Raw genomic sequence first — 25,108 nt, forward strand, 5'->3', positions numbered from 1 at the left:
CACAAACAAAAGCCATCAACAAACTTGACGTTACTAGGCTCTGGTGCAGGCAAGGCACATCTCATGATACCCTTAGAGGTCCTGTTTTTTGGGCTCTCAGCCCAGGTATGAGAATACAGCTGAAAGACCAGAGTGCACCTGTGAGGCAGTGATCAGGGGCAAGAGCAGGTAAGACAGGTTCCTTGCTAGGGCATGGCAGGAAGCCAGTTCACACATCCTTCTTCCCCACCATCATCACCAACCCCTCTGCCACTATCAGCTTTGTCACCAGCACAAGGGCCTAAAGGGTGGGCTCTTCAGGACTGCCGTGCCCGTACCAGCTCATGGCTCTGTGGCTTGCCCTGCAGCTTCTGGTGGTAGTCGAAGGTAAGCCTGTCCAGCACCGCCTGCTCCTCCTCATCCACGGTGGCCATGGAGCGCTCCTTGTTGATCTTGTCAATGTCGATGGGCTCTTCTCCCTCCAGGATGGCGTTCCACCAATACTCGCCCACCTTGCTCAGGTTCACCTGGGGACAAGCAGGACAGAGACCTGAGTCAGAGACCTGAGACAGGTGTCCAGGGTTGGGGACAGAGCAGAGCCCACTGAAGGATGGGTGTCCAGGATAAGCTCAGGACCAACTACACAAAGGGAGGTGACAGACAAGAGGGGGTGCCAGAACCCAAGGCAGGACACTCTGTGCCCGGGAATGCATTTGCTGACTGTGCTAACATATCCCAGGGAAGACCTAGGAGGGGCATACCTGAGGGGACTGACATTCTGGAAGATGCCATTGTCCTTCTTCAGCAGGTCCTGTATACTCAGGACGGTGTCTGTTCCATGTGCTCACCTTGCCCACTCTCATCAAGAAAGGCTGTTTTCCAAGACCCCTGACACCCCCCACACCAGGACCTGTCCTAGGCCATCCCAGCCTGCCCCCACGCTTGCCATGGAAGGCTCTGCCTAGTTCTTACCAACCAGCTACCTCTCCAGTGATCTCTCTTGCTTCCAAGAGCAACACCCAGCATTCTGCTATCTTGGGGGTAAGCTGGGACCTGTGAGACTTAGGGCTCGGCTTAATGTGTGACAGAATCTCCTGGGGAGTCCTCACCCCATGACAGGGCACCACGCCCTGTCCCTACTTCTTCCTCACTGGGGCCAAGCTTGCTGCATGAGGGGGTCCTCCAGCCCCACTCCTTAAAGTTCTTCCTTCTCGAGAAGGGGGAACAACCATCAAGAACTAACCCCAAAAGTTGTCCCAGCCTCCTCGGGCACCTCTGTGGGGATGGCGCAGACACCCCTTGGTCAAAGGAAGCAGCAACCAGTACTCATGATCCAGCCCTCAGTGTTGGGGTCTGTGAGATTCATGTCATTACCACAAAAACTTAAAAGACAACTGGAACTGCGGTGTCAGAGCAAACGTGAGGGGTACTGTACGTATCTAGGTGACCCATGCTGCTTGGCCTGTCCCAGGGACACAGAGGAGAGCCCTGGCCACACCATGCCCCGTTATCAATGATCATGGGGACACAGAAAACAAGAAAACTGGCTGCATCTGCTGTGGTCAGTGGCTGGGCTCAAAATTCTTACCAGAGTGGCCAAGAAGCAACAGAGTGGGTTTGTCTACTTTGTCCTAGATGAACACTGCACTTTTTCATCAGAAATACTTGATCTGTGTTTAGATTTCATAATATTTACAACTGAAAGAGTACATTCACATGCCCAAGTGTGATGGGACCCTGATGACATTAAACCACTAAGGTGCTTACAGAAAGGGAGAAAAGGTAGCAAAGGGCCCGCAAGTGAGAGAAGCTCTCATCCATGGAGGTGCAGCCACCAGGACACTTACTGACTGGGTGGGTAAAACCTACCAAGCCACACTCAGGGTAACTGTGACACCCAAGAGGCCACAGTGAGTCCACAGGACACCATGTCCCCCTGAGAGGGAGCACTGGAGACTCACCAGCATATACGGGCTTGAGAGAGCAGTGTCCTAACACTGGACCTTCCACCTTCCCACTTCCAAGCCCCTGCTGCCAAAACCTACCCACACCACAGAAGGTACTTAGCGCTAGACCCTGCAGAGCCCAGAGATCAAGTCGGAGAATGTGCTCTACTAACGAACACGGTGGACACTGATGAGGTGTGGAAGAGCACACAGTGGAGACTTTCCAGAACTGGGAAGAGCAAGACAAAAACCTGCAATCATGATCTGAAGCCAGCATCCCAGAAATCTTGTCTGACATTCCCAGTGCAGATAGGGGGAGTGGTGAACAGGGGGAGTGGGTGGCTCCCCTACACGCCAACTCTACCCAGTAAATGACGCTGCTCTGCCAGTGCCCAATTTAAATTTGGGATGAATCTTCCATTTCCAGATACTCTGCTCAGCTGGTTTGTCGCTGACTTTACAGTTTGTGTGACGGGGACCTGACTCACCCACAGAGACCCCAACACTAAGAACTCTACCTCGTCTTTACCAAGCTGATGCAATGAAAAACCTTCCAAGAGGGAAATATGTTGTTTTCTCTATTCCAGGGAAGACTTCAGAGGAACTTACAGAACTGTAAATCTCTGGAAAGAAGAGATCCTTTACGAATTTTTTATCTTCACCAGTAGTTATTACTGTGATCTATGTAACTTATTTTATTAGCGTTCACAAGTCCTGTAAAATACATACCATTACCATTTACCACACATACCATTTTTTGTATTTAAAAATAAAGACAAACCCTTGGAAGTAAGGGCCTTTTCCAGATTGCCCAGCATGAAGAGGCAAAGCAGAGCTACACTGGGGCTGACAGCCCACTGCCAGCACCATGTGGGCAAGGGGTCAGCCTACACACCATCCAGGGGACGGTGCTGGTACTCCCAGGCCTTTCTGCACTCCACAGACCCCAACACAGGGTTTCACCGGCCAGGTCCAAACACACACCCAGAGTGGAGGGCTCCTGAGCACAGTGGGAGATGGACCTGAAGACAATGAGCTACCTGCCCAACAGGAAGGGGGGGAACATCTCCGAATCTTCTGTGTCCACAAGTGTACTTTGGACACAGAAGTACACTTGAACCCAACAAAAATTAAGATGAGCGCTGCACTTTTTCATCAGAAATACTTGATCTGTGTTTAGATTTCATAATATTTACATTGAAAGAGTACATTCACATGCCCGTTTCAAAAATATTCAAGGTTTTCCAGGAACTAAATCAAGTAGGTTTTAAATTTAAGTTAACTAAAATAAAATAATTCAGTTCTTCAGTCACGTGAGCCACCTGTCAAGTGTTTACTCAGCTGTCACATGTGGCTAGTGGCTACTATGCTGGGCAGTGCAGCTCTCCAAGGGGGCCATCCTCACTCACAGACGTCATGCATGTGCATCAGTGAAGTATTTTAGGAGGAGATGGAGCCGACTTTATATTGAACAATTTTTAATTAAGGCAAAATCCACTTAACACAAAACTTACCATTCAAAAGTGAACTCAACGGCATTTAGTGTATCCACAATGGTGCACAATCATCACCTTTATCTAGTTTCAAAACACTTTTATTACCTCACAAAGAAGCCCTGTGCCAATTACCAGTCACTCCCCATTTGCTCTAATCCTTCCTCTAAATTGTTCCCTCAACCCCACCAAGCCCCTGGCAACTACTAATGATTCTGCCTCTATAGATTTGCCTGTTCTGGACATTTCACACAAATGGAATAATACAGTTATCTGTTTGTTTTTGTCTGGCTTATTTCACTCCTCAATGTTCATCTATGTTGTAGCATGAATCAGAACTGCATTCCTTTTTAAGGCTGAATAATATTCCACTGTAGTATGGATAAACTACATTTTGTTTATCTATTCATCGACTGATGGACATTTCAGGTGGCCCCACTTTTTGGCTGTTGTGAATAATGCTGCTATGAACACTGATGTACAAACATCTGTTTGAGTCCCTGTTTTCAATTCTTCTGCATATTTACCCAGAAGTGCTGGGTCATATGGTAATTCTACAGTTATTGAGGAACTACCATACTATTTTCCAAAGCAGCTGCACCACTTTACATTCCCACCAGCAACATACAATGGTTCCAGTTTCTCCATACTCTCACCAATACTTGTTATTGTCTGCCTTTTTTTTTTTTCCAGTCATCCCCACAGGTGTGGCCAGCACCACTGGTCCTTTGTCCTGACCGCAAACACACAGGCCTGCCTCCTCTGCCTTCCAGACCTGCTCCAGTCAAGTTTCCATCTGTCATCACTGTAACCAAGTGGGCTGCCCTCCATACTGGGGCAGCAAATAGGACCTGAGGTGTTGTCTATAAAGGTTCATATAAAGGCTCTGGAAGACCAAGGTCTCAGTTGCAAAATTTTAGTTAAGTATTTATTTAGTACCCTTAAAATATCTTCTGTTTTCTAAGGATGAGCATATTAGTAAAAACAATATGAACAATATTATTAACATGATAATTATCCTAAACAAGCACATTCTAACATCGTTCTTGACTTGCCTAGAGTCCCTGTCCACACTATTCCTTTACAGAATTCCATCTCTCACTCTGAGCTCGTAACCCCAACCTGCAGATCCCCATTCCTTTCTTTTTCCCAAACTCCAGACCTTTTTCTTTTTTAATGGCCCATGTCTCTTAGGTCACTGAGCTGACAAGCTTCTTTATGCTCTGAACATTCTCATGTTTTATAAACTGGTTTAATTTGTAACTCTTTCTGCCATCACTGTCCACATTTAACTACTTTCCTTAGAGTAACACTTCTGGGAGGCCTCAGATATGACTTCAGGTAGTTAACCTTCAAAACCACTGAATGGTACAGAGCATACAAGTCTTGCAGGGCTGTCTCCTGACACCCAGTGCAAGATGCAGTTTTAAGAGGACATAGGTACAATGTTCCTGGGATGGAGTTCAAAGGCTTCTATCTAAAAATAACACCTCTGAAAAAGTAGTCTGATAGTTTTACACTTGTTTTTTTTTTTTCTGTGAATATTTTATTTTTTTAAAGTCAGGTTTGTGGAGGTATAGTATGTACATAGTAAAACTCACTCTTTTGAGGTCACATCTCCATGAGCTGCTGCTACAGTCAACCCACATCCCAGAAGCCCCATTCCCCTTCTCAGCAGTCCTCTCAGCCCAATGCTCATTTTGCCATCCAGCATGTCCGTGTCCAGAAATGTCACATGCGTGGAATCACACAGTGTGCAGTCCTGTATCTGATGACTCCTCTGAGTGTGGCGACTCCGACGCTCAGCCACACTGTGCTTCATGGCACAGGCGGACCACACACTTGTCTGTGGACACCTGGGCATTTCCAGTGTTTTGCAATCAGGTAAAGAGCTGCTGTAGATATCTGCATGCTTTCATTTCTCCTTGGTAAGTAGCCAGGAATGCGTGTGTTGGGTCATATGGTGTCAGCTACTGTCCAGACTAGCCACTCTGCTGCACCCCTACCAGTAGCACAGAAGAGCACCAGGTGCCCCGTCTCATCTAGCACTTGGTGCTGTCTACCTTCTTAGCAGCTCTTCTAAGAGGTGTCTAGGGGCATCTCATCATGGTTTTGCCTTGCATTCCCCTAATGACTCATGACGTTGAGCTTCTTATGTGCTTATTAGCCTATTAGCCTTCTCATTTTTTTTTAACATTTGGAAAGAATTTTAAGCTTAAAGTTACCAGAATAAGACAAGTACAAAGACACCCATACAAGTGTTTAGCAGCTGTGCATCTGCACACAGCTCTCTCACTCTATGTGTGCTGTATGTATAATATATAACTACTTTTCTCTGAACCATTTAAGAATAGGTTGCATTCATCTTGGCACTTTGTCTTGAGTTATTTCCTAAGGATAAGGAAATAACTTTTTACGGAACAGGGTCCAGTCCAGAGTCCCACCTGTATCTTGGGGGTCCTGTCCTCTTTAATCTGGGACATTTTCACAGCCTTTTTCCTTCCCTGACGTCTCCTGATTAACTCATGTGTGCACACCCAGCTGGACACACATATGTTCCACCTGCAGGCACACAACATCAACAGCCCTCAGTGGGTGGGGTATTCACTCAGGTTACCTGGCCAAAGGGAGGTCTGACTCTTCTCCACTGTAGTTATTGACTTGCAAACTCTCCTCTCCAGAACCCCTGCACCCCTGCTCCACCCTGCCCTGCTTAGCATCTGCCTGGTCCCATCTCTCCCACGAAGACTGGGAAATGCTGACTTTCTTGCCCTAGTCCCTCCACACTGACTGGTGGCTTACGTGTCTTACTGAAGCAAGCACGTTCTCTTCTGCAATGAAGTTATCTATCTATTGCTGTCAGTACTGACCCCTCGATACCTGGCCTCTCTGGTCTCTCAATGGCTTATAACTCATTATCAAGCTTAATTATGTTGGTGTCAAATGATCCCAGACAAGGCTGGTGAAGGTTGCTTGACTTTGATGATGATCCATCATTTCCCCGACACATTGTCATTTTCCAGCATAACGAAACGCTCCAGGTTCCTCTTTTATCTACCCAGTCCCAGACTTCTAATCAGTTCATTTCTCTGAGGGACCCCAGACTGCAGGCTGAACAGTGTTCCCAAAATGTCCTCACAGAAACTTCCACCTCAACATGAATAAACTTACCTCAGCATCCCCCAATCTGCGCTGATGACTCACCAGCATTTATATCCCTTTCCTTCCTTAGTAACGGAACCTCATTTCTATTCAGGGAAGCAATGTGCCCAGCGAGGACGGCTTTACTCCTCACAGCTGCCCGCGTGATCGAGACTGGGCCAATGAGACTTATGGGAATGCTGTGGGACGTTCCTTCCGGGAAGGCACCTCAGAACGAGGGCAGATAATGGGGTGAGACGACAGCGTGGCGGAGGTCCAGGGCACCTGCTCAGCACCTGCTGCTGGGGGAATGTGGGCCACACTGGAGCAGATCCAGCTTCTCAGGACACGCCACAAGTCAGCACTGTTATGGGCAATCTCCTGATTTTCAATGCTGTCAACTATTTTTTTAAGCTTGAAAATTAGAAACAAAATTAAGACACTGTATAGGCCAGATAGGACCCAGCTGTGGTCTGAGTGTGGCTGGAAGGCCCATGTATTCCAGCGATGGGGCCGACAAAGCAATACAGAGTTGCGTTCCCTTCCTTTCCTCCAACCCCATGAAACGAGGGTGCCCAGCACCCCATCCATGGTGCCACCAAGAGGGCACCATTGGCCAGCTCTGCTCAGTACATTCCTTCCACTCACATTGGAACAGGTTTCCTTGGGCTACTGCCCTCTGTTGAATCCATAAGCTTCAGTTCTTCCCTACTGGAGTTGATGAAGGATTCTGATTTCCCCTGAAAAACACTAAGGGCTCTCCCTAGCGACATCATTTGCACTGAAGGCTTAAGGGCTCACATTACATTTACATACTAATTTCCAGGCTCTGGGCTCTTGCCAAAATGCTAAGGTAATTTAATCTGTAGTTCCCACTCTGAATTTATGAAGAAGTATGTTAAGTAATCCATGGGATGGCCTCAGTGGGCCAGGAAAGGTTGTGGGGACTCAGGAAGGTGGCTGGCCAATAAGGACAAGTAGACAATAAACCGCCTATCTTCGTTTTATCCTCACAATTGTTCTAGGAGGTGACACTAGAAGTATCTGGGTAAACTAGCAAAGATAAGTGAAGATGAAAAGCCCACTGTTGGTGGGGATGTGCGGATACAGGGCTAATGTCATCGGCGACACTCCAGAAACAACTCATCCACAAGGGAGAACCACGGCAACAGCTCAGAGGCTGCAATTACACTAGAATTCCACTTTTGAGAAATAATCTAAATTGGGGGGAGGAGGTGGGTACAGCTTTTACAAAAACACTCAATCACAGGGTTCAAAAATCATAAACAAATATATTACGATGAGTTTTAAAGCCTGAGCTTCAAGGTCTAATTCCTCAAAGAATACTCCAGAGCAATTTCACTGATTTTAAATGACTTGGGTGTGCACCACGTCAATACATGAAGAGGTATATGGAATGGCATTCACCTTACAGCTACAACGACCATCTCAAGCACAGCCATGTCCAAGAGCCCACGCAGCAGAGCAGCCACCCACGGCAGCGTGGAGGACAGCCTGTCAGCTCCCCCGACTGCAGGAAGAAAGGAGGACGGTGCGCATGCCAACTGCCTAGCTTTGGGGACTGAAAGAGCTATCGGAAAAAAGAGCTGGTGCCGTTGCCACGGCTGATTTTACATCTTTGTAACCAAGAAAGGAGCTTGCCTGAGTCAAGAAGTCTCATTTAACATTCTGAAGTGTGGGAGGGAGGGAGGGAGGCAAGAACTGTCATACGGTTTTAGCAGCCACCCCTGCCTGCCCTGGCTGGCTAATGTGGGATCCACGGCACAGGGAGGAGCAGGTTATGTGGAAGGCCGCTGGAAAGTGAAGGCCATGTCTACACTGGCCTGCCCGGAGGTCAGAAGGTCAGAATCTCTAACCAAGGAGCTGGGGGCGGTGGCAGCAGTGCAGCTCCGGATGCCATCCCTTTGCATCCTTCTCATCTCATGCGGCCTCACAGTGCTGTGATGGGAGACCTCCACTGGTGTCTGGGGCTGCCGTAACAGGGAACAACAGACCAGGCAACTTAAGGCAATACAAATTTATTATCTCCCAGTCCCATGGGCCAGAACTCTGAAATCAAGGTTTCAGTAGGGCCATGCTCCTGCAGAGACTCTAGGGGAGGATCTTTCCTGCCATTTCCAGCTTCTGGTGGCTCCAGCTGTTCCTGGGCTTGGTGGTTATATCATTCGTCTCTGCCCCATCTTCACATGGCCTTCTCTGTGTCTATCTCTGTCTTCTTCTGTTTCTTATACAGACAGGTATCACTGGATAATCCAGGATGATTCCATCTTGAGAGATCCTTAACTTAATCGTGTCTACAAAGACCCTTTTCCCAAATAAGCCCACATTCACAGGGTATCTCCAAACCTTTAGAGCAAAGCCCTCAACTCTCTTTAGCCATCCCCAGTGCCTGAACAGGGTTGGGTACTTAATGATAAGAAACAAACAAACATTGGAGATCAACCAGACTACAGTGCTTAACCTTGTTTGAAGAGTGAGAAATGGAAGTCCAGCAAGGCTAAAGCAATGACCTAAAACCAGACAGCTGCTTGACAGGGGGCTGCAACCCAAAGCCAGCCCCTCTGATTCATTTGCAGTCCCTCTGCATCCACACGCTCAAAGCAGTGTGCCAAGCTCCACACAGCAGACACGATGCAGCAAGCAGGAGGCAAACAGGATCTTTGTGAATCAAAGCAATCGGCTCATTAATTCACAGTATTATCTCATATATGTAATCAGAGGAAACGATGTGGGCCTAAAAGGTCACACATAAATAAATAATTAAATAAAGAAGACAACAAACTGCTTAGCTCCTGCAAACAGCAAAGTTTCTGTGATACGCTCTGCATTTACTGCACTAGGGGCTACGTGGTCCAGAAAGAGGTGGAGGCAGGCAGAGCCCCGCATGGGAGCACTATGGGAAGAGTTTAAATGCTCTCCATAGCTCCTCTTTATTCAGGTGCTTGATTTCTCACAGGTAAAGGTGCATCAGGAACACAATGCCATCTACTGATAATAAAGGCACTTTAAGGAACCATGGGAAAGAACTCATGCAGTGTTTCAACTGTAGAGGGATTTTCAGCAGAGAATATTTAGAAGCCGTGTTCATGGGCAGTGACAAGTGCCCCTCAGTCTGCAATGGTTCTGCTGAATTTCTATAAACTCTTTGAGTATCAGGTATTTGATGAAAGCTAACTACAAAAACTAAAGGCAGCCAGGGCACAAATAAAGGCTGGACTCATGAAGAACACACAGGTGGAGACAGGTCTGCCAGGGTTGCGCTATGGCCCCAAGGGCCCTGGCATGAAAGTTGAACATCCAGCTATCCTCTTAAGGCACAGCTCCCCCAACCTCCTGCCTGGTGGCTGCATCTCACACATTTACCTAACACAGGGAAGACTCTGAAACCCACAATGGGGACCCACACTCCTCCCTCCTCATGTTCTGCTCCACAGAGCCTTTCAGCTGAAAGGGAGCAATGCTTCCCAGCCCCGACAGGTCTGAGCCTTCTTCAGAGACTCCCGTTTCTCACAGCACTGGAAAAAGCCTTCTGGGACAAGGCAGGCATGGGTTTGAGGTCTAGCTCTACCCACTTTGCAAGCTACTTACCTTCTCATAGCCTCAGTGTCCCAATTTGTAAAATAAGTTTGCAGAGCATTAAACAGCATTGTAAGGCACCTCACCTCACAAAGAGCCTGGCCCAAAGACTGTGTTCATTGAATGGCAGCCATTATTAAAAGAAGTTAATGTTTTGGCCACTAGCCACATCCCTATTCCACTTGTACTATACATACAAGTGTACAAAACACACACAAAAAAGAAACATGGCTTTGAAATATCCATGAAGAAGTTAGAGTCACTTCTGTCAACAAAACCCTTAAGAGTTGAGCTATGTATTAACAATCACATATTTATACAAATAGTGTACAGTAAAAGGAATCATTGGTACCCTGACTGTAATCCCAACAGATTCCAAATACGGTGGCTATGGGCTCAGAGACCAGTGACTAAGGCTTTGGGCTTCTGCATGAAGTATCTACAAAGTGCAACCGGACCACATGGGGAAGGCTCACAAGAGCTCCCCGCTCAGAGGGAACCAACATGAGAGCATCATGACCTGCTCCATGCTCTGCACTGAGTTCACCCACCAGAAGGCAGGAGAGTCAAGGCAGTGTTTTAAAGCAGGGCTGTCATCACCTCTCAGTCCATGGAGAAGGCAACCCCAGGATCATGGGCTCACTAGTGCAATCCAGGCAGCCAGGGCTGCACCTTCAGAGGTCTAACTAGCCGGCCCCAGTACTGCTAGTGCATCACTCATGCTCTCATACCTCCACAACCACGTGGAGCTCAAGTGAGGAAAAGGCCATAACGGCATCTGCAAAGTCAAGTATGACATAAAGGAAAGGAACTGGTAGTAGTCACAGGAGCCCATAGCTTGGGAAAAGGCTCCAGGCTGTGCAATTAATGCATAGGTTTTATATGTCAGGGGTCAGGGGATGAGGAACTGAACTGCTGGGTGATGGGGTGATCATCACAGTATTTGTAGGCAGGAGAAGAACACTTCTCTGGTCTTTTGGCTACTGAACGCCACAGGCAGGGGAGCACACAGGGTGAGATTTAGAACAAGAACCACTGTCATCTGCCGCTGGCCATCAGCAGAGGTAGGCCCTGGGTGGCCAGGAGAGTCAGAACTGGGATGGGTCAGTCCTAGCCCCACTGCTGGAAACCCTATACACCACACGCAGGGCCTCCTCGTGTAGGGCCTAAATAGGAGGCCCTGTTTAGGATGAAACGCTCACTAGGAGAGGGAGCAGTTGAGGCCACGGCAGCACCAAGGAGCATGCTGTCTGTGCCCAGGTTGGCCCCACCTCTGTGTAGCCAGAGTGAGCTCCATCGTCCAGGCTTGATATCAAGACTGGAGTTAAGGTTGGTTCAGGATCCTGCAGCACTGACAGAATACCCTCCTTTCAGTACCTGGCCCGCATGTCCCTCAGAGCATGAGGGCAGCCAGGACAGAGTCACTGTGGGCCCAAAAGATAGTTTGTCCCTGCCAGTCAGCACTGGCCAGGGAAGCCCAGACAGAAGCCTGCCAAGCATGTCTTATAGAAACCAAAACAGGTATCTTTATTGCATATTTTACACATATGAAGAATATATCTGTATAAAATTCTAAAGATTTTCGTCCAGACTTAATATTTTTTTACCTTTATCCCTTTTACCATGCCCTCTAAGCACCCCAGTAGGAGGAAAGAGGAAACAAGTTAATTCAGAACATGTTGTGCCTCAATTTATCTGTAGGTGACCTCCACTTGGGCACCAGCACAGAGCCACCACTGACAGGGTTCAAAGCGTTCACAGGGTAGAAGGAGGTGAGACACCAACAGATCTGGTTCAGGCATGCAGCCCAATTTGTGAGCGAGTCTACTAACTGGTAATACGTGAGCTGTTCATTTGGATTCACACATTAATCTTACTGTCCTGAACTCTTAGCTAATGCCTAACCAGCAGCTGGGTAAGGAGAGCCAGTTGGTCAATGAGCCTGATTCTCTGAATTTATTAACTCTGCACCCTCCAGAGTAGCATCTGTAAAAATTCAACCTACCTTTTCATTTTCAATTTACTTGTTTTTGCCTTAGATGTAAGAACAGTGGAGCTCTTCGGAATGACCAAGACCTCAAAGGGCCAAAGCTCAAGTGCCCACAGAGGCAATCTCTGAGCAGTCGGGAAAATGCTCAGGAAAACCCATCTGCCCCAGCAGCTGAAATTAACAGCCTCACTGCTTAAGTGTAAACAGGTTTGTTGGTCAAAAGGGGCATCACTGCAGGTTTGAAGTCTACCTGGGAGCCCTGCACACAGGTGCCCAAACTTACCAAAACACACTTCCCGGGCTCGAGACTCCAGAGAGAACTCTCAGTGTTGATCTTGTGGGTAAGCTTCCCTTCCATGAGGACACGCTCCCCATTTTCCTCCAGCATGGCCACACGAATGGAGCTGCTGCTAAGGGCCACTGAGACCTGCGAACACAGCAGAAGAAAATCATCTCTTTTATCAGGGTGACCACTGGTGTGCTGTACAGTGGGAGGGGTGATGGTTTCCAAGGTACCTGACTGCACACTACAGCGCTGTCATCAGGCTCACCAGGCATCTCAGTGAAGAAAACCGTATCGGCTTAATTTATACCTAGAGCAACCTGCAGATGTCAGCTCATGTAGGTAAATCCACCAGAAAATCTTTCTCAGCATAATTGGTAACATAAAGTGCTGTGGCGGAAGCTGCTGTGACCCAATCTTCTTCTCCCTTCTCCGGTTAAGGGAGACCAATTGTCACCACAAAAAAGTAAGCAGAGGAGACAAGCGGTGAGTATTTTTCCCTTGCCTCCCCTTGTGGCTACCTGGGAGATGCAGGAGCCCAGCCCTGGACCACAGCAACCAAGAAAGCTGATGGGGCTGCACATTCTGAATTGCTCACCCCAGGACTGTTGTACAAGAGACAAGCACCGTCTCTTCCTTCTGTGAGCTACTGCACTGCCTGGTGACTATAGCCTGGTCTTCATCCAAGAGTATGAGACCAATTCCTTTGGTTTTGGAAGGCAGCTATGCTCACCATTATACCATCAACGTCTGCACATGGTTTTGCATTTTGTCTCGGTTCTTTACAAAACCAAGCCTCTAAAAGCCTCAGCTCACCCTCCTCCCTCTGAGCCTGTCCTAGGCTGACAATGGCCCCATGGCCCTCCCCATTGCCCTAGGAACACCTATCCCTACCCCACCACTTGTCTGTCTCCAGAACTGGACTGGCAGCTGCTGAGAGTAGGATTCCTTTTACTTCATATCATGTATTCCAGCCAGCAGTCTCCAAAGCAGGGTATGCGTACCCCAGGGGGTTCACAGGTCAGTAATTAGAAGAGGAAATAAAACATTTACATTTTGTATCTGTATAAGGCATGCATTAAGAAGACACTGGGATCAAGTACTTAAAACTTTTTTCTAATAGGTATGTGGAATAAAAACAATTTGGAAGCTACTCTCCATGTCATCTGGTAGGTGACTCATTAAATGCTTATAAAATGATTGGAAAAAAAGACAACCCAAACTGATAGGTTTTCCAAACTGGAGTTTAGTATTTGCCAATGAAATACAATACCATAACCTAACTGTATTTTAAAATTCGTAAATAAAAAATGGAAATGGAAGAAATGATGTGCAGGAGTCACTGCTGTCAGACAGTTTTTCTTCTTTTTCTTTAAGAGACACGGCCTCACTGCATTGCCCAGGCTGGAGGGCAGTTGCGTGATCCCAGCTCACTGCTGCATCAAACTCCTGGGCTGAAGCAATCCCTCCACCTCAGCCTCCCAAGCAGGTGGGACTACAGGCAAATGCCACTATGCCTGGCTAATTTTATTTTTATTTTTTGTAGAGACAGGGGTCTTGCTGTTGCCCAGGCTGGCTTCGAACTCCTGGCCCCAAGCGATCCTACTGCCTCAGCCTCCCAAAGTGCTGGGATGACACATATGAGCCACCACATCCAGCCCATCAGATAGTTTCTAAATGAAAGATAGTTCCTGAGCCATGCAGTGAGGGGAGAAGGTGGCAGAAGGCTGCCCACTGCGGGACACAGTGAAGATATTCTGTTAGCCATGGGCAGCTCTGCCAGGTTCACATGCAGACTCCAAGGAAGCATCCTCTCATGAGACCGCAATTCCACTTGCATGACCTTTCATAGGGGAATTTACCATGGAAAAGGGTTATTTACTTGGCTAGTCCTATTGAACAATAGGCAACTGAGCTTCATTCCTGACCTTCTAATACCATGAGGAATGTGAGCAAATGGAACAATAGATCCACTCACTCTTGAAATGAACCAGACATATGTTGGGCCAAATCACGTCTAACCATAAACTTGTGTGCAATGGAAACATGACACAGAGGGCCCAAGGCTCCTCGGTCCTGCCTTCACAAGAACAAGCTCACTTAACAAATGTAATTCTCCCACCCAGCTCTATATAACATAATTTCCAAATCTGGGGAAGCTTCTCACACTGCCTACCCAGGGGAATGAACCAAATCATCAAGGGAGAAAACCAGACAAGAAATGCTTCCAGAGGTCCCAGGTGAAGAAGTCACACTGGGAACAGACAGTCAACTTTCTGACCTCTTGTGACCTGCAGACATAAAAGGCATGAAGAGAAAAAACCCAGATAGTGAAAATGGGGGAAGAGGGAGGCCAGGAACAGATGAGATATCAACAAATCTGCGGAAGACAAAAGGAGGAGGGACACAGGAGACAAATTCTATGGGGTAGGAGACATCTAGAAGCCACAGCTACATGGGCTCTAGATGGGAGTCAGCAGGTATGCAGGACAGGAGCAAGGCCAGGGGCACATGTGGGAACTGCTGTGGCCCTGGATGCCCCATTAAAAGGGACAGGAATCCCTCTGTTTGCTACAGAAGAATGGAGGACTTTGCTCCAAAGATACTGACCAGCAGTCTGAGGACCTAGTGTGGATGCCTGTGTGTCAAGTGAAGTCCTACTCACTCAAGCATTAGAATGGCCAAGACCCCATGTCCTGTAAAGCAAAGCTGACTGGTCAATCCACTCAGCTGTCAGTGATGGTGGGAAGAGCAGACTTCAGACACACAGTAGACAAACCCATCAACACAGTCCCACACTCAAAAGAATGGGAGAAAAATATTTTTGTATAAAAAAAAAAAGGGCCAGGCATGGTGGCTCACACTTGTAATCCCAGGACTTTAGGAGGCCGAGGCGGGCAGATCACCTAAGGTTGGGAGTTTGAGACCAGCCTTGCCAAATTGGAGAAACCCATTTCTACTGAAAACACAAAATTAGCCAGGCACCAGTGGTGTTGCATGCCTGTAATTCCAGCTACTATGGAGACTGAGGCAGGAGAATAGCTTGAACCCAGGAGGTAGAGGTTGCGGTAAGCCGAGATCGCGCCATTGCACTCCAGTCTGGGCAATAGGAGTGAAATTCTGTCAAAAAAAAAAAAAAAAAATTACCAGAGAACTGAGGACTGCATCTTATGAGAAAAAAACAGCCAGATGAAAACAAGTAAAAAAAAAAATAGAGAGCTAATTAGGAAAAAAGATATCAAAAAATTTTCTATTTTATGTCTTCACTGAGATCTGAGAAGATACTGTATCTATATAACCAGAATAAAATATGAAAATCGAACAATTAGGCCAAAAAGAAAGAACACAAGAATTTAAAATATAGTAGCTAAAATTAAACTTCAATAAAGAGGCTGGAAGATAAAGTCAAAGAAACCAAGGTAGAAACAGAGATCAATTCAGGCAACCAATTTGGCATTCCAGAAACTATGACAGTAATAAGATAATTTTCCAGAGCCAAAGAAAAATATGCCTTCAGATTGAAAAGTCCCACCAAGAGCTAAGCAGAATGAATGAAAGACTCATGGAATTTTATGACACTGAGTGTTTTTAAAAAGGTCCTAAAAGTTCCAAGGAAGAGAAAAAGCTTACTCACAAAGAGATGGAATAGACTTCCAGAATCAACACTGGGTACAAGAAGATATCCCTTTCAATCCTAACAAGGGGAAATTATTTTTCAGCTAGAATTCTACATACACCCAAATTGAGAAATAAGTGAAAAGTTAAAATAAATGCATGTGAAGATATACAATTGTACATAAAATGTCACTTTGAGAAAAACAAAATGAAGATGAAAACTGAAAAAGAAGAATATCCAACTCAAGTCCAAAACACAGTGTATTTAATCTAGATATGCAGGAAGAAAATACCAGGAGTGTAGCTATACAGAACAGGAAATAACCAGTCTAGAGCGGAGTTCAGGAAGAAAGAGATTTCTAGACAATACACAGTATTAATGAATCTGGCTAATTCTGAGGTTACGATGAAAGTATACTATTTTTGATAACAAGATAAAAAAGAAGGGCAGCAAGAACCCCCAGGAAAACAAGAACAATTTAAGAGATTCCTGATCCAAAGGATGCCAGTGAAAATGGTGGTTACTACGGGCCTCCAAAAAGCTCTCCTCCATAAAAGCAACCAAAAAGTTGGCAAAAATTGTCAGTATCTTCTTATGGATTTTGGAAATTAACCAAAGGTTTGCAGGAACCAGGGAGCATTAATTCAAGGAAAACAACCACATCTCAGTAAGAACAGTGAGCTCTGTGATATTTTAACTTGGCCTAGACCCATCACCACTCTCCAGGCTCTCAGCAGGCCGCATTCCTGGTGCAGCGTAGCAGCCATCGCTGGAGAAAACACTGCTCTCAGAGCTCTTTCAAAGTTTCATTCTCAAAGAACTGTCATTATTTGACCTGTCTGATGGTTCCCTGTCAGACCTCATTTGCAAGACTGACTGCTTCTGGCTAAACTCAGAAAAGCCTTCCACCCCACCCAGGAGTGTTTGTTGAAAATACAGGCAAGTGTTTTAACTTGGCAGCCTCCTGAGGTGGCAGATAACAACTGAGGCAAACCAAAGGCAAAGGTGGGAAATAAAATGTCCATGGGGACTTTGAAAAGCTTTGACATTTTCCCAGGAATCCAGAAGGACACATGAATGTACAGAGCTTCAGTGCATGCTCAGGGAAAACCTAGGAAGGCCTTAAGCTCTCACCTCTGGCTGACTTTGACTCAACATCAGCAGGAAATAAAGGCTAAGGCAGTTTTTAACTGCTGGGCCAAACAATGAAGGTATGCTCCAATAGATAGATGAAGTCCCTCGACAAAAACACGTGTTTACTGATCCCAGGGGTTTAAGGAAATCGCCATCCAATGATTACTTGGCCACCACGTTCACCAAGTAGAGATTTCACTGGTGAGACACAATAAAGAATATAAACTTTACAGAATTAGTTCAGAAAAGTCATTAAATAAGAACAACTATATCACGTACCAATAGCAACCATGGGGAAGAAAGGAGCATCTGATTTCCTGAGTCACCCCATTGTGTTATTTAAAACTCCATTTTTCAATAACAGCAAAAAAAAAAAAAAAAAAAAAATTATGAGACTTACAAAGAAACAACAAAGTATGGCCCATACACGGGAAAAAGAAAGCAATCAATAAAATCTGTCCCTGAGGAAGCCCACACATGATCTTAGCAGAAAGCAGTCTCTAACTCAACTATTTTAAATATGCTCAAAGAGCTAAGAAAATTATGCAAAAATTACTAAAAGAAAGTATGGGAATAAAGTCTCGTAAGTGGAGAATATCAATAAATATCAATATCACCATTGATACTGATAGCGAGATAGAAATTATTATTACTATTTTTTAAAGAATCAAATACAAATTCCGGAGTTCAAAAGTAAAACAGGAAAAAGATAAGAGTTCATGAAAGGGGCTCAAAGCCACTTTTTAGGCTTTAGAAGAAAGAACAAGCAAACTTGAAGACAGGTCAATTGAGATTACCCAAACTGAGAAACGGGGAAAAAACCATGAAGAAAAATAAACAGAGCCACAGAACCTGAGGGACACTCTTAAGCATACCAACATACAGAAGAGAAAAGAAGAAAGAATATTTGAAAGAATGATGGCTAAAAACTTTCCAAATTTGACATGAAAAAAAAATTACACCCAAGAAGTTCAATGAATTCCAAGTAAAATAAACTAAAAGGAAGCCAGCCTCACCTAGATGTCATAATCAAACTGTCAAAAAAGCCAAGTCAATAATGAAGGAACAGAACAAAAACAAGGAATAAAACCTTCAGAACTTACTATTAAGCTACAGTAATCAAAACAGTGTGGTAGTGGCATAAGGACAGTCATCTACACAGATCAATGGAACAGAATTAAAAGTCTAGTAAACAGCCGGGTATGGTGGCTCACGCCTATAATCCTAGCACTTTGGGAGGCCGAGTCGGGCGGATCATGAGGTCAGGAGATTGAGACCACCCTGGCTAACGTGGTGAAACCCTGTCTCTACTAAAAATACAAAAAAATTATCCACGTGTGGTGGCGGGCACCAGTAGTCCCAGCTACTCAGGAGGCTAAGGCAGGAGAATGGTGTGAACCTGGGAGGCGGAGCTTGCAGTGAGCAGAGATCAGGCCACTGCACTCCAGCCTGGGTGACAGAGCAAGACTTTGTTACAAAAAACAAAACAAAACAAAACAAAAAGTCCAGTAACACGTCAGGCATGGTGGCTCACACCTGTAATCCCAGCACTCTGGGAGGCTGAGGCAGGCGGATCACGAAGTCAAGAGATCGATATCATCCTGGCCAACATGGGGAAACCCTATTTCTACTAAAAATACAAAAGTTAGCTGGGTGTGGTGGTGCATGCCTGTAGTCCCAGCTACTCGGGAGGGTGAGGCAGGAGAATCGCTAGAACCTGGGAGGCAGAGGTTGCAGTGAGCCAAGATTACGTCACTGCACTCCAGCCTGGCAACAGAGTGAGACTCCATCTCAAAATAAAGTCTAGTAACAAACTCATACACTTATGATCAACTGATTTTAGACCTAAGAGTACCAAGACAATTCAATGGAAAAAGAACAGTATTTTCAAGTAATTGTACCATGAGAACTGAGTAACCACATGCAAAAGAATGAAACTGTTTTACTAATTCAAAATGAAGTTGGACAACTATTTCATAGCATATAATAAATTTTTTAAACTAAAAATGGATCAAAAACCTAAATGCAAGAGCTAAAATTTGTAATCTTTGGTTAGACAATGGTGTTTTAGATATAACACCACAAGCAGCCAAAGCAAAAAAAAAAAAAAAAAAAAAAACTGACTTCATCAAAATTTAAAACTTTTGTGCTTCAAAGAGTAGTATCAAGAAAGTGAAGACAACCCGTAAAATGGGAGAAAATATCTGCAAATAATGTATCTGACAAGGATGTAGTATCTAGAATATGTAAAGAAGTCTCGCAACTCAACAATAAAAAGACAAACACCCCAATTAAAACATGCATATGGACTTGAATAGGCATTTCTCCAAAGAAGATATACAAGTGGAAAATCAGGACGTAAAAAGATGCTCAATGTTATTAGTCATGAGGGAAATGCCAATCAAAACAATGAAATCCTACTTCATACCCAGTAGGATAGCTACAATTAAAAAACAAAACCAAAACAGACAATAACAAGGGTTGATGAGGATATGGAGAAATATGAACCCTCATATATTTCTGGTGGATCTGTAAAATATAAAATGGTGCAACTACTTTGGAAAACTGTTTGACAATTCCTCAAAAAGTTAATTACAGAGGTACCACATGACCCAGCAATTCCACCCATAGGTATATACACTAGTGGTGAAGACAGAAAACATATGTCCAGAGAACTGGAAGCATATGTCCATGTATGGATGGTAAAGATTGGGGGTACAAGTAGATGCACAGTGGGGAAATACAGAGATGCCTCTTTCTCTCTAGCCTCATTCCACAGGACAAGTCCTCAGATGCCAGCAAAGGACAAGCAAGGTAGTCTGAAGGAAGAAAAGAGACTGAGACCACCTTAGAAACAATCTTGTGGCACACTCATGTTCAGGCAGATGCCATGTAACAGGCCAGAAGTCATCACCCTTAAATTCTGATGAGAACCCTACCACTGAGGCCCCTCTAAGACTAGCAAGATATCCAGGAAGCTGAGCAATGTGTCCCTTACCAAACAATAAATAAGATGAAGATACACATGCAAGTGCACTGTGTGTAGATATACCCAAAAAACACATCCACGTGTACTGAGCATAATTAAAGTTATATTCGACACAAAAACCAGTTTAAAACCCAGAGTACTCACAACCAACATGGCACAAAATCCTTATTCACATACAACTTGTAACAGATGGTGTATACAATCTAGATCATTTTATTACAATTTTAAAAAATCAAGTGTCCATTTTCAGCTTCAGTTGTATCTAATTTTGTTCAATTTCAAGTTCTATCTGTATTTTTTAAATATTTGCATTTTAGAATGCCTGTATCTAATCAAATACAATAGGAAGATCAACTGTAAGTGATAAAATTCATATTATGTTAGGCTGTTGGTTATGAATAAATGAGATGGTACCCAAATTGCCACTTAGAAGTCTTCTATGAAGAAAACAAATCACTTCATTTCTACAACAATTAAGTTAGAAACCATTGGCAGAATTTAGACAAAACGACTCTAATGGGGTAAAAAGATCAAAGCGGATTATAAGGCAGCAAAAATTCAAATAACTGACCAAAGAAACTCTACCAAATGCAATCTACTCCTATCTAATCTTGATTCAAATTTCAGAAGCCATGAAAAAACAAAGAACCAATTAACTCGAATACATAAAAATTAGTAAGGTGAGGCAGGGCATGGTGGCTCATGCCTGTAATTCCAGCACTTTGGGAGACTGAGGCAGGGGGATCACTTGAGCCTAGGAGTTTAAGACAAGCCTGAGAAACACAGGGAGACTTCATTTCCACAAAAAAAATTTAATTAATTGGATGTGGCAGTTCATGCCTGTGGTCTCAGCTTCCTGGGAGGCTGAGACGGGAGAATCAATATAAATCAACTCAAAAGGTTAATAACAAATGGGACAACAGATCAGCAATACATATCACATATAAAGGACTGATCTCTCTAATATATACAGAACTCCTAGAAATCAGTAAGAAAAAGTACAGCAACCTAATAGAAAATGGGCAAAAGATATAACTAGCTCAAAGGACAGTCACATGTAGAAAGATGCTCCACCTCACTCTAAGAGAAATACAAATTCATACTGCACATAGATACTATTTTTCATCTACTCAACTTACGAAACCCCAAAGTTTGATAACATACTATTGTCAGCAAATTTGTGAAAAACCAAGGGCTCTTATACATTGTTGATGGATATGTACGTTAGTATAACCCCATATGGAAGATAATTTAGCAACACTTACAGAAATTAGAAATACAGGCTGGGTGCAGTGGCTTAGGCCTGTAATCCCAGCACTCTGGGAGACCAAGGTAGATGGACTGCATGTGCCCAGGAGTTCAAGACCAGCTTGAGCAACATGAGAAAACCCCATCTCTACAAAATACAAAAAGTCATCTGGGCATGGTGATGCACGCTTGTAGTTACAACAGCTCAGGAGGCTGAGATGGGAAGACTGCTTAAGCCTAGGGAGGACAAGGCTGCAGCGGGTCATGATGGGTGACAGAACAAAACCCTGTCTCAAAAAAAAAGAAATTAGAAATACATATACCTTTCAATCTAGCAACTACACTTCATGGAATTTTTTCTATATGAAAATGCATATATGCAAAATGAAGTTTATTAAAGGGCATTGTTTTATTGTTTACAACAGGAAATATTGGAAACAACCTAAATGTCCATTAACAAGAGGTTGGTTTAATAATCAGCCTATAGTTTGAAAGGTGCAAAAGCAAAGAACAGGAGTCCCAGGTGTGAGGGATGGTGGGTTTGGGGCACTTCAGCCAGATGACCAGGGAAAGCAAGGTCTACCTAGAATTTACTGGGCACCCCTCAGGCACTTGGGGACATGGAGGTACAAAGAGATGGGAGTCTCCTTGGTGGGGCCAAAATGACACTGGGCAAGGGCATTAAGATCATCTTAAAAAGTGGAATGTACCATCTTTGCTAAAGGTGGGGACAGAGCAATACATGTTCATACTTGATTATACATACATAAAAATATCTGTTGAAATATCCCCAAAACCAGTTACGTGATGACTTAGGTTAGGGCTAGCTGGGGAGGGGTCAGGGCAAGACAGAAAAGACACAGAGGCAGGACAGGGATTTTTGTTGTTGTTATACATGTTTGTGCTTTTGAACATATAAATGTGTTATGCACTCAAAAATTATGTAAATGCAAAAATGATGCAGTCTATTAGTCTTTTCTGCTATGGAAGTTTCCTATAATAAAACATCTTTCTGCATTTCTTCCTAAGCAACTTCTAAGAACACGTTATGGAGCTTGTAACACAAATTCCAGCACTTACATCAAGCTCACAGGCAAGGCCTCACTACGAATCTAAGCCTGGGGATGAGTTAGAGCCATACATGACACACCTAGTGGCTAAGGTGGTGTTCCAAAAGGTACCCAGGGTGAGGACAAAAATGGCAGGTCACGACAGTGATTGCACCAGCCTGCAGGAACACTCACAATCTATGAGAGGAAGAAGACTCAAGGGAAACAGATTCACTTGTCACTCAATAACATCCAATCATGACTTCATTTGCAATAAGTCCATAAAACAGGGTGGGGGTGAGAGGACCTCAGTTCTGGTCTATGATCTACCATCATCCCACCATGAGAGTTTTCTCATCTGCAAAATGAGAGGTTAAACTAAAAATCTCTGGAATTTAATTTTCAAAAGTATTGCAATTCTGTGTGATTCAATGAAATGCCAGGTTTATAACCACTCAGGTCTGACATGAACAATCACAAAAACATCTGTCATTAAACTCAAAGTTCCTTGTCTCTATTCTGTGGGTACACCAGCAAGAGAGAGAGAGGGAATCAGCTGCTTTTCCTAAACAGAGCAGAGTAGACTGAGCAAAGAACATGTGATGGAAAAGACCTAACCACATTTTACTAATGTACGAAATTAAAAGCTTCATTTTGAGAAGTTATCCTTCAGATTCACTAGCAAGATGATTTTTTTAAATATTACAAGGTAAAATAGAAACACTTTATTTTTCTTCTAAAAAACATAAAGCATTATGCATACACTCTCATTTGTCTCCCACTACCCTTGAGAGGCAAGTGTGAACTCATCATATCCATTTCTACAGAAAAGGGATCAATGAGAAACTCCAGGAGAGGCAAAGCTACGATAATGCCTGCATCAAGCTACAGCTGGAGAGTAGAGCTCTGGCTCTCCTGTGAAGCTCTATCCACAGCTCCAACACAAACACTGGGCTGCCTGAGCAAAGCTCCTGAATCACCAACCCAGAACAGATTTTGATTTTATCAGTTGAGTTGCTGCAGCCGGGGTTACCATCGTGACAATGTCCAATAGGTGCCACAGACAAAAACCAAAAATAAACACTGCTGACAGGCAACCGTGACAGGTACACTTAGGCAATAACCAGAGCCAGGCCAGAAAGAAAGTACAGCTCTGAAGAAAAACACTTAGACAAGCAAAATCCAAGAGATACAAAATAAACTTTTTCCAAAGTTTTAACTGAGGCATGACTTAAAAAAAAAATCACTCAGCAATTAAGACACCAAGAATTTTTATTTTTACTTTATTTTTTATTTTTATTTTTTGAGATAGAGTCTCACTCTGTTATCCAAGGTGGAGTGCAGTGGCACAATCACAGTTCGCAGAAGCCTTGACCTCCTGGGCTCAGGTAATCCTCCCACCTCTGCCTCCCAAGTAGCTAGGACTACTGCCGCATGCCACCACACCCAGCTAAATTTTTTTTGTATTGTTTTGTAGAGATGGGGTTTCACCATGATGCCCAGGCTGGTCTCAAATTCCTGGGCTCAAGCGATATGCCCACCTCAGCCTCCCAAAGTGCTGGGATTACAGGCTTGAGCCACCATGCCCAGCCAAGAATTTTTAAAAGAGGTCTGCAGTGTTGTAAGAATGACATGGGGAAAAAAAAATACTATTGAAGGAGAAAAAAAAGTTTTTCCAACCACACAGGAGATGAAGCATGCCACCAAGGCAGGTCACCAGTACAAATTAGGTCAGCAGGTGTCACAAAAGGCCAATGCTATTGTCACATAGATATACCATGTTAACAAACAAATTAGGCAAGCCACTACTAAATAAGCCGCTGAAAAAAAGAAGTCCCTTCCTTCCATCCTTCTATCCTGATATTTATAACCAAATTTCACCTTCGACCCTTCTCTGAGGTGAGAGAGAACACTAGCTCCAGAGCAAGCCTTGATTGTTGCCTGGCTCTTATTGGCTGAGACCATGCACACACAGCTCTCAGTAGCCCTCATGGGTGCACAGTGACTGCCTGCATGATAGGAGGACTGGAGGGGACAACTCATTATTTCAAGACACAGAGAAGGAACCACACAAGTGCTGGTTAAATACACAAACCAACCAGTTTTAGGTTCTATACAGCACCTGCCTCCATCTTGCTCATTTATTTGCTGACTTTTACTGCTGCACCCCACTGGGATATAAGCTCCAAACCAGCAGTCTTGTCTGTCGTGGTGATTCCCACATGCCCAGTTACCGGGACAAAGCACAGCCCACATGTTTAGAAAATGTCTAATGTAGAATGAGCCAAATCCAGGGCTATCCTTGGTGATAGTAGATCCACATCATCTTAGAGGTCATAACAAGTGCATTTGAGAGAGGTGTAAATCTGAACTTGAGATAAGACATAGGGCAGGACCTTCACAACACGGTGCCGACCATAGGGCAGAATCATGGCATCAACATCCCAGATAGTCAACAAGCACATGTGAGACACCATTTCCAGGGGGGAGTTGTCCCAGGTAGCTGTGCAAAGTATGGTGAAAGCTGTTAGCTAACCTGGGTCTCTTAAGTCAAAAAAAGAAAATAACCAGTTTTAGCTTGGGCCTAATACAAACCCTTTCAGAGAAAGCCCCAGAGGTTTAAAGAGCAGTTCAGAAGACAGA

At 44.5% G+C, this 25,108-nt stretch overlaps 1 protein-coding gene across 3 annotated transcripts in view; it reads right to left on the reverse strand.

Moving 5' to 3' along the window:
• NUDCD3 (NudC domain containing 3) overlaps positions 1-25,108 on the reverse strand; it is a 107,223-nt gene that overhangs the window by 8,306 nt on the left and 73,809 nt on the right. For all 3 annotated transcript variants that reach the window (XM_023226327.3, XM_023226328.3, XM_023226329.3), the window contains exons 4-5: positions 12,430-12,573; positions 318-506 (exon numbers count right to left, since the gene is read on the reverse strand). In XM_023226327.3, coding sequence (XP_023082095.1) covers positions 318-506; positions 12,430-12,573 — 333 coding nt within the window. The remainder of the gene's footprint in view (positions 1-317; positions 507-12,429; positions 12,574-25,108) is intronic.

The sequence above is a fragment of the Piliocolobus tephrosceles genome, chromosome 8, assembly GCF_002776525.5.
Source record: "Piliocolobus tephrosceles isolate RC106 chromosome 8, ASM277652v3, whole genome shotgun sequence".
In the NCBI taxonomy this organism is placed as follows: domain Eukaryota; kingdom Metazoa; phylum Chordata; class Mammalia; order Primates; family Cercopithecidae; genus Piliocolobus; species Piliocolobus tephrosceles.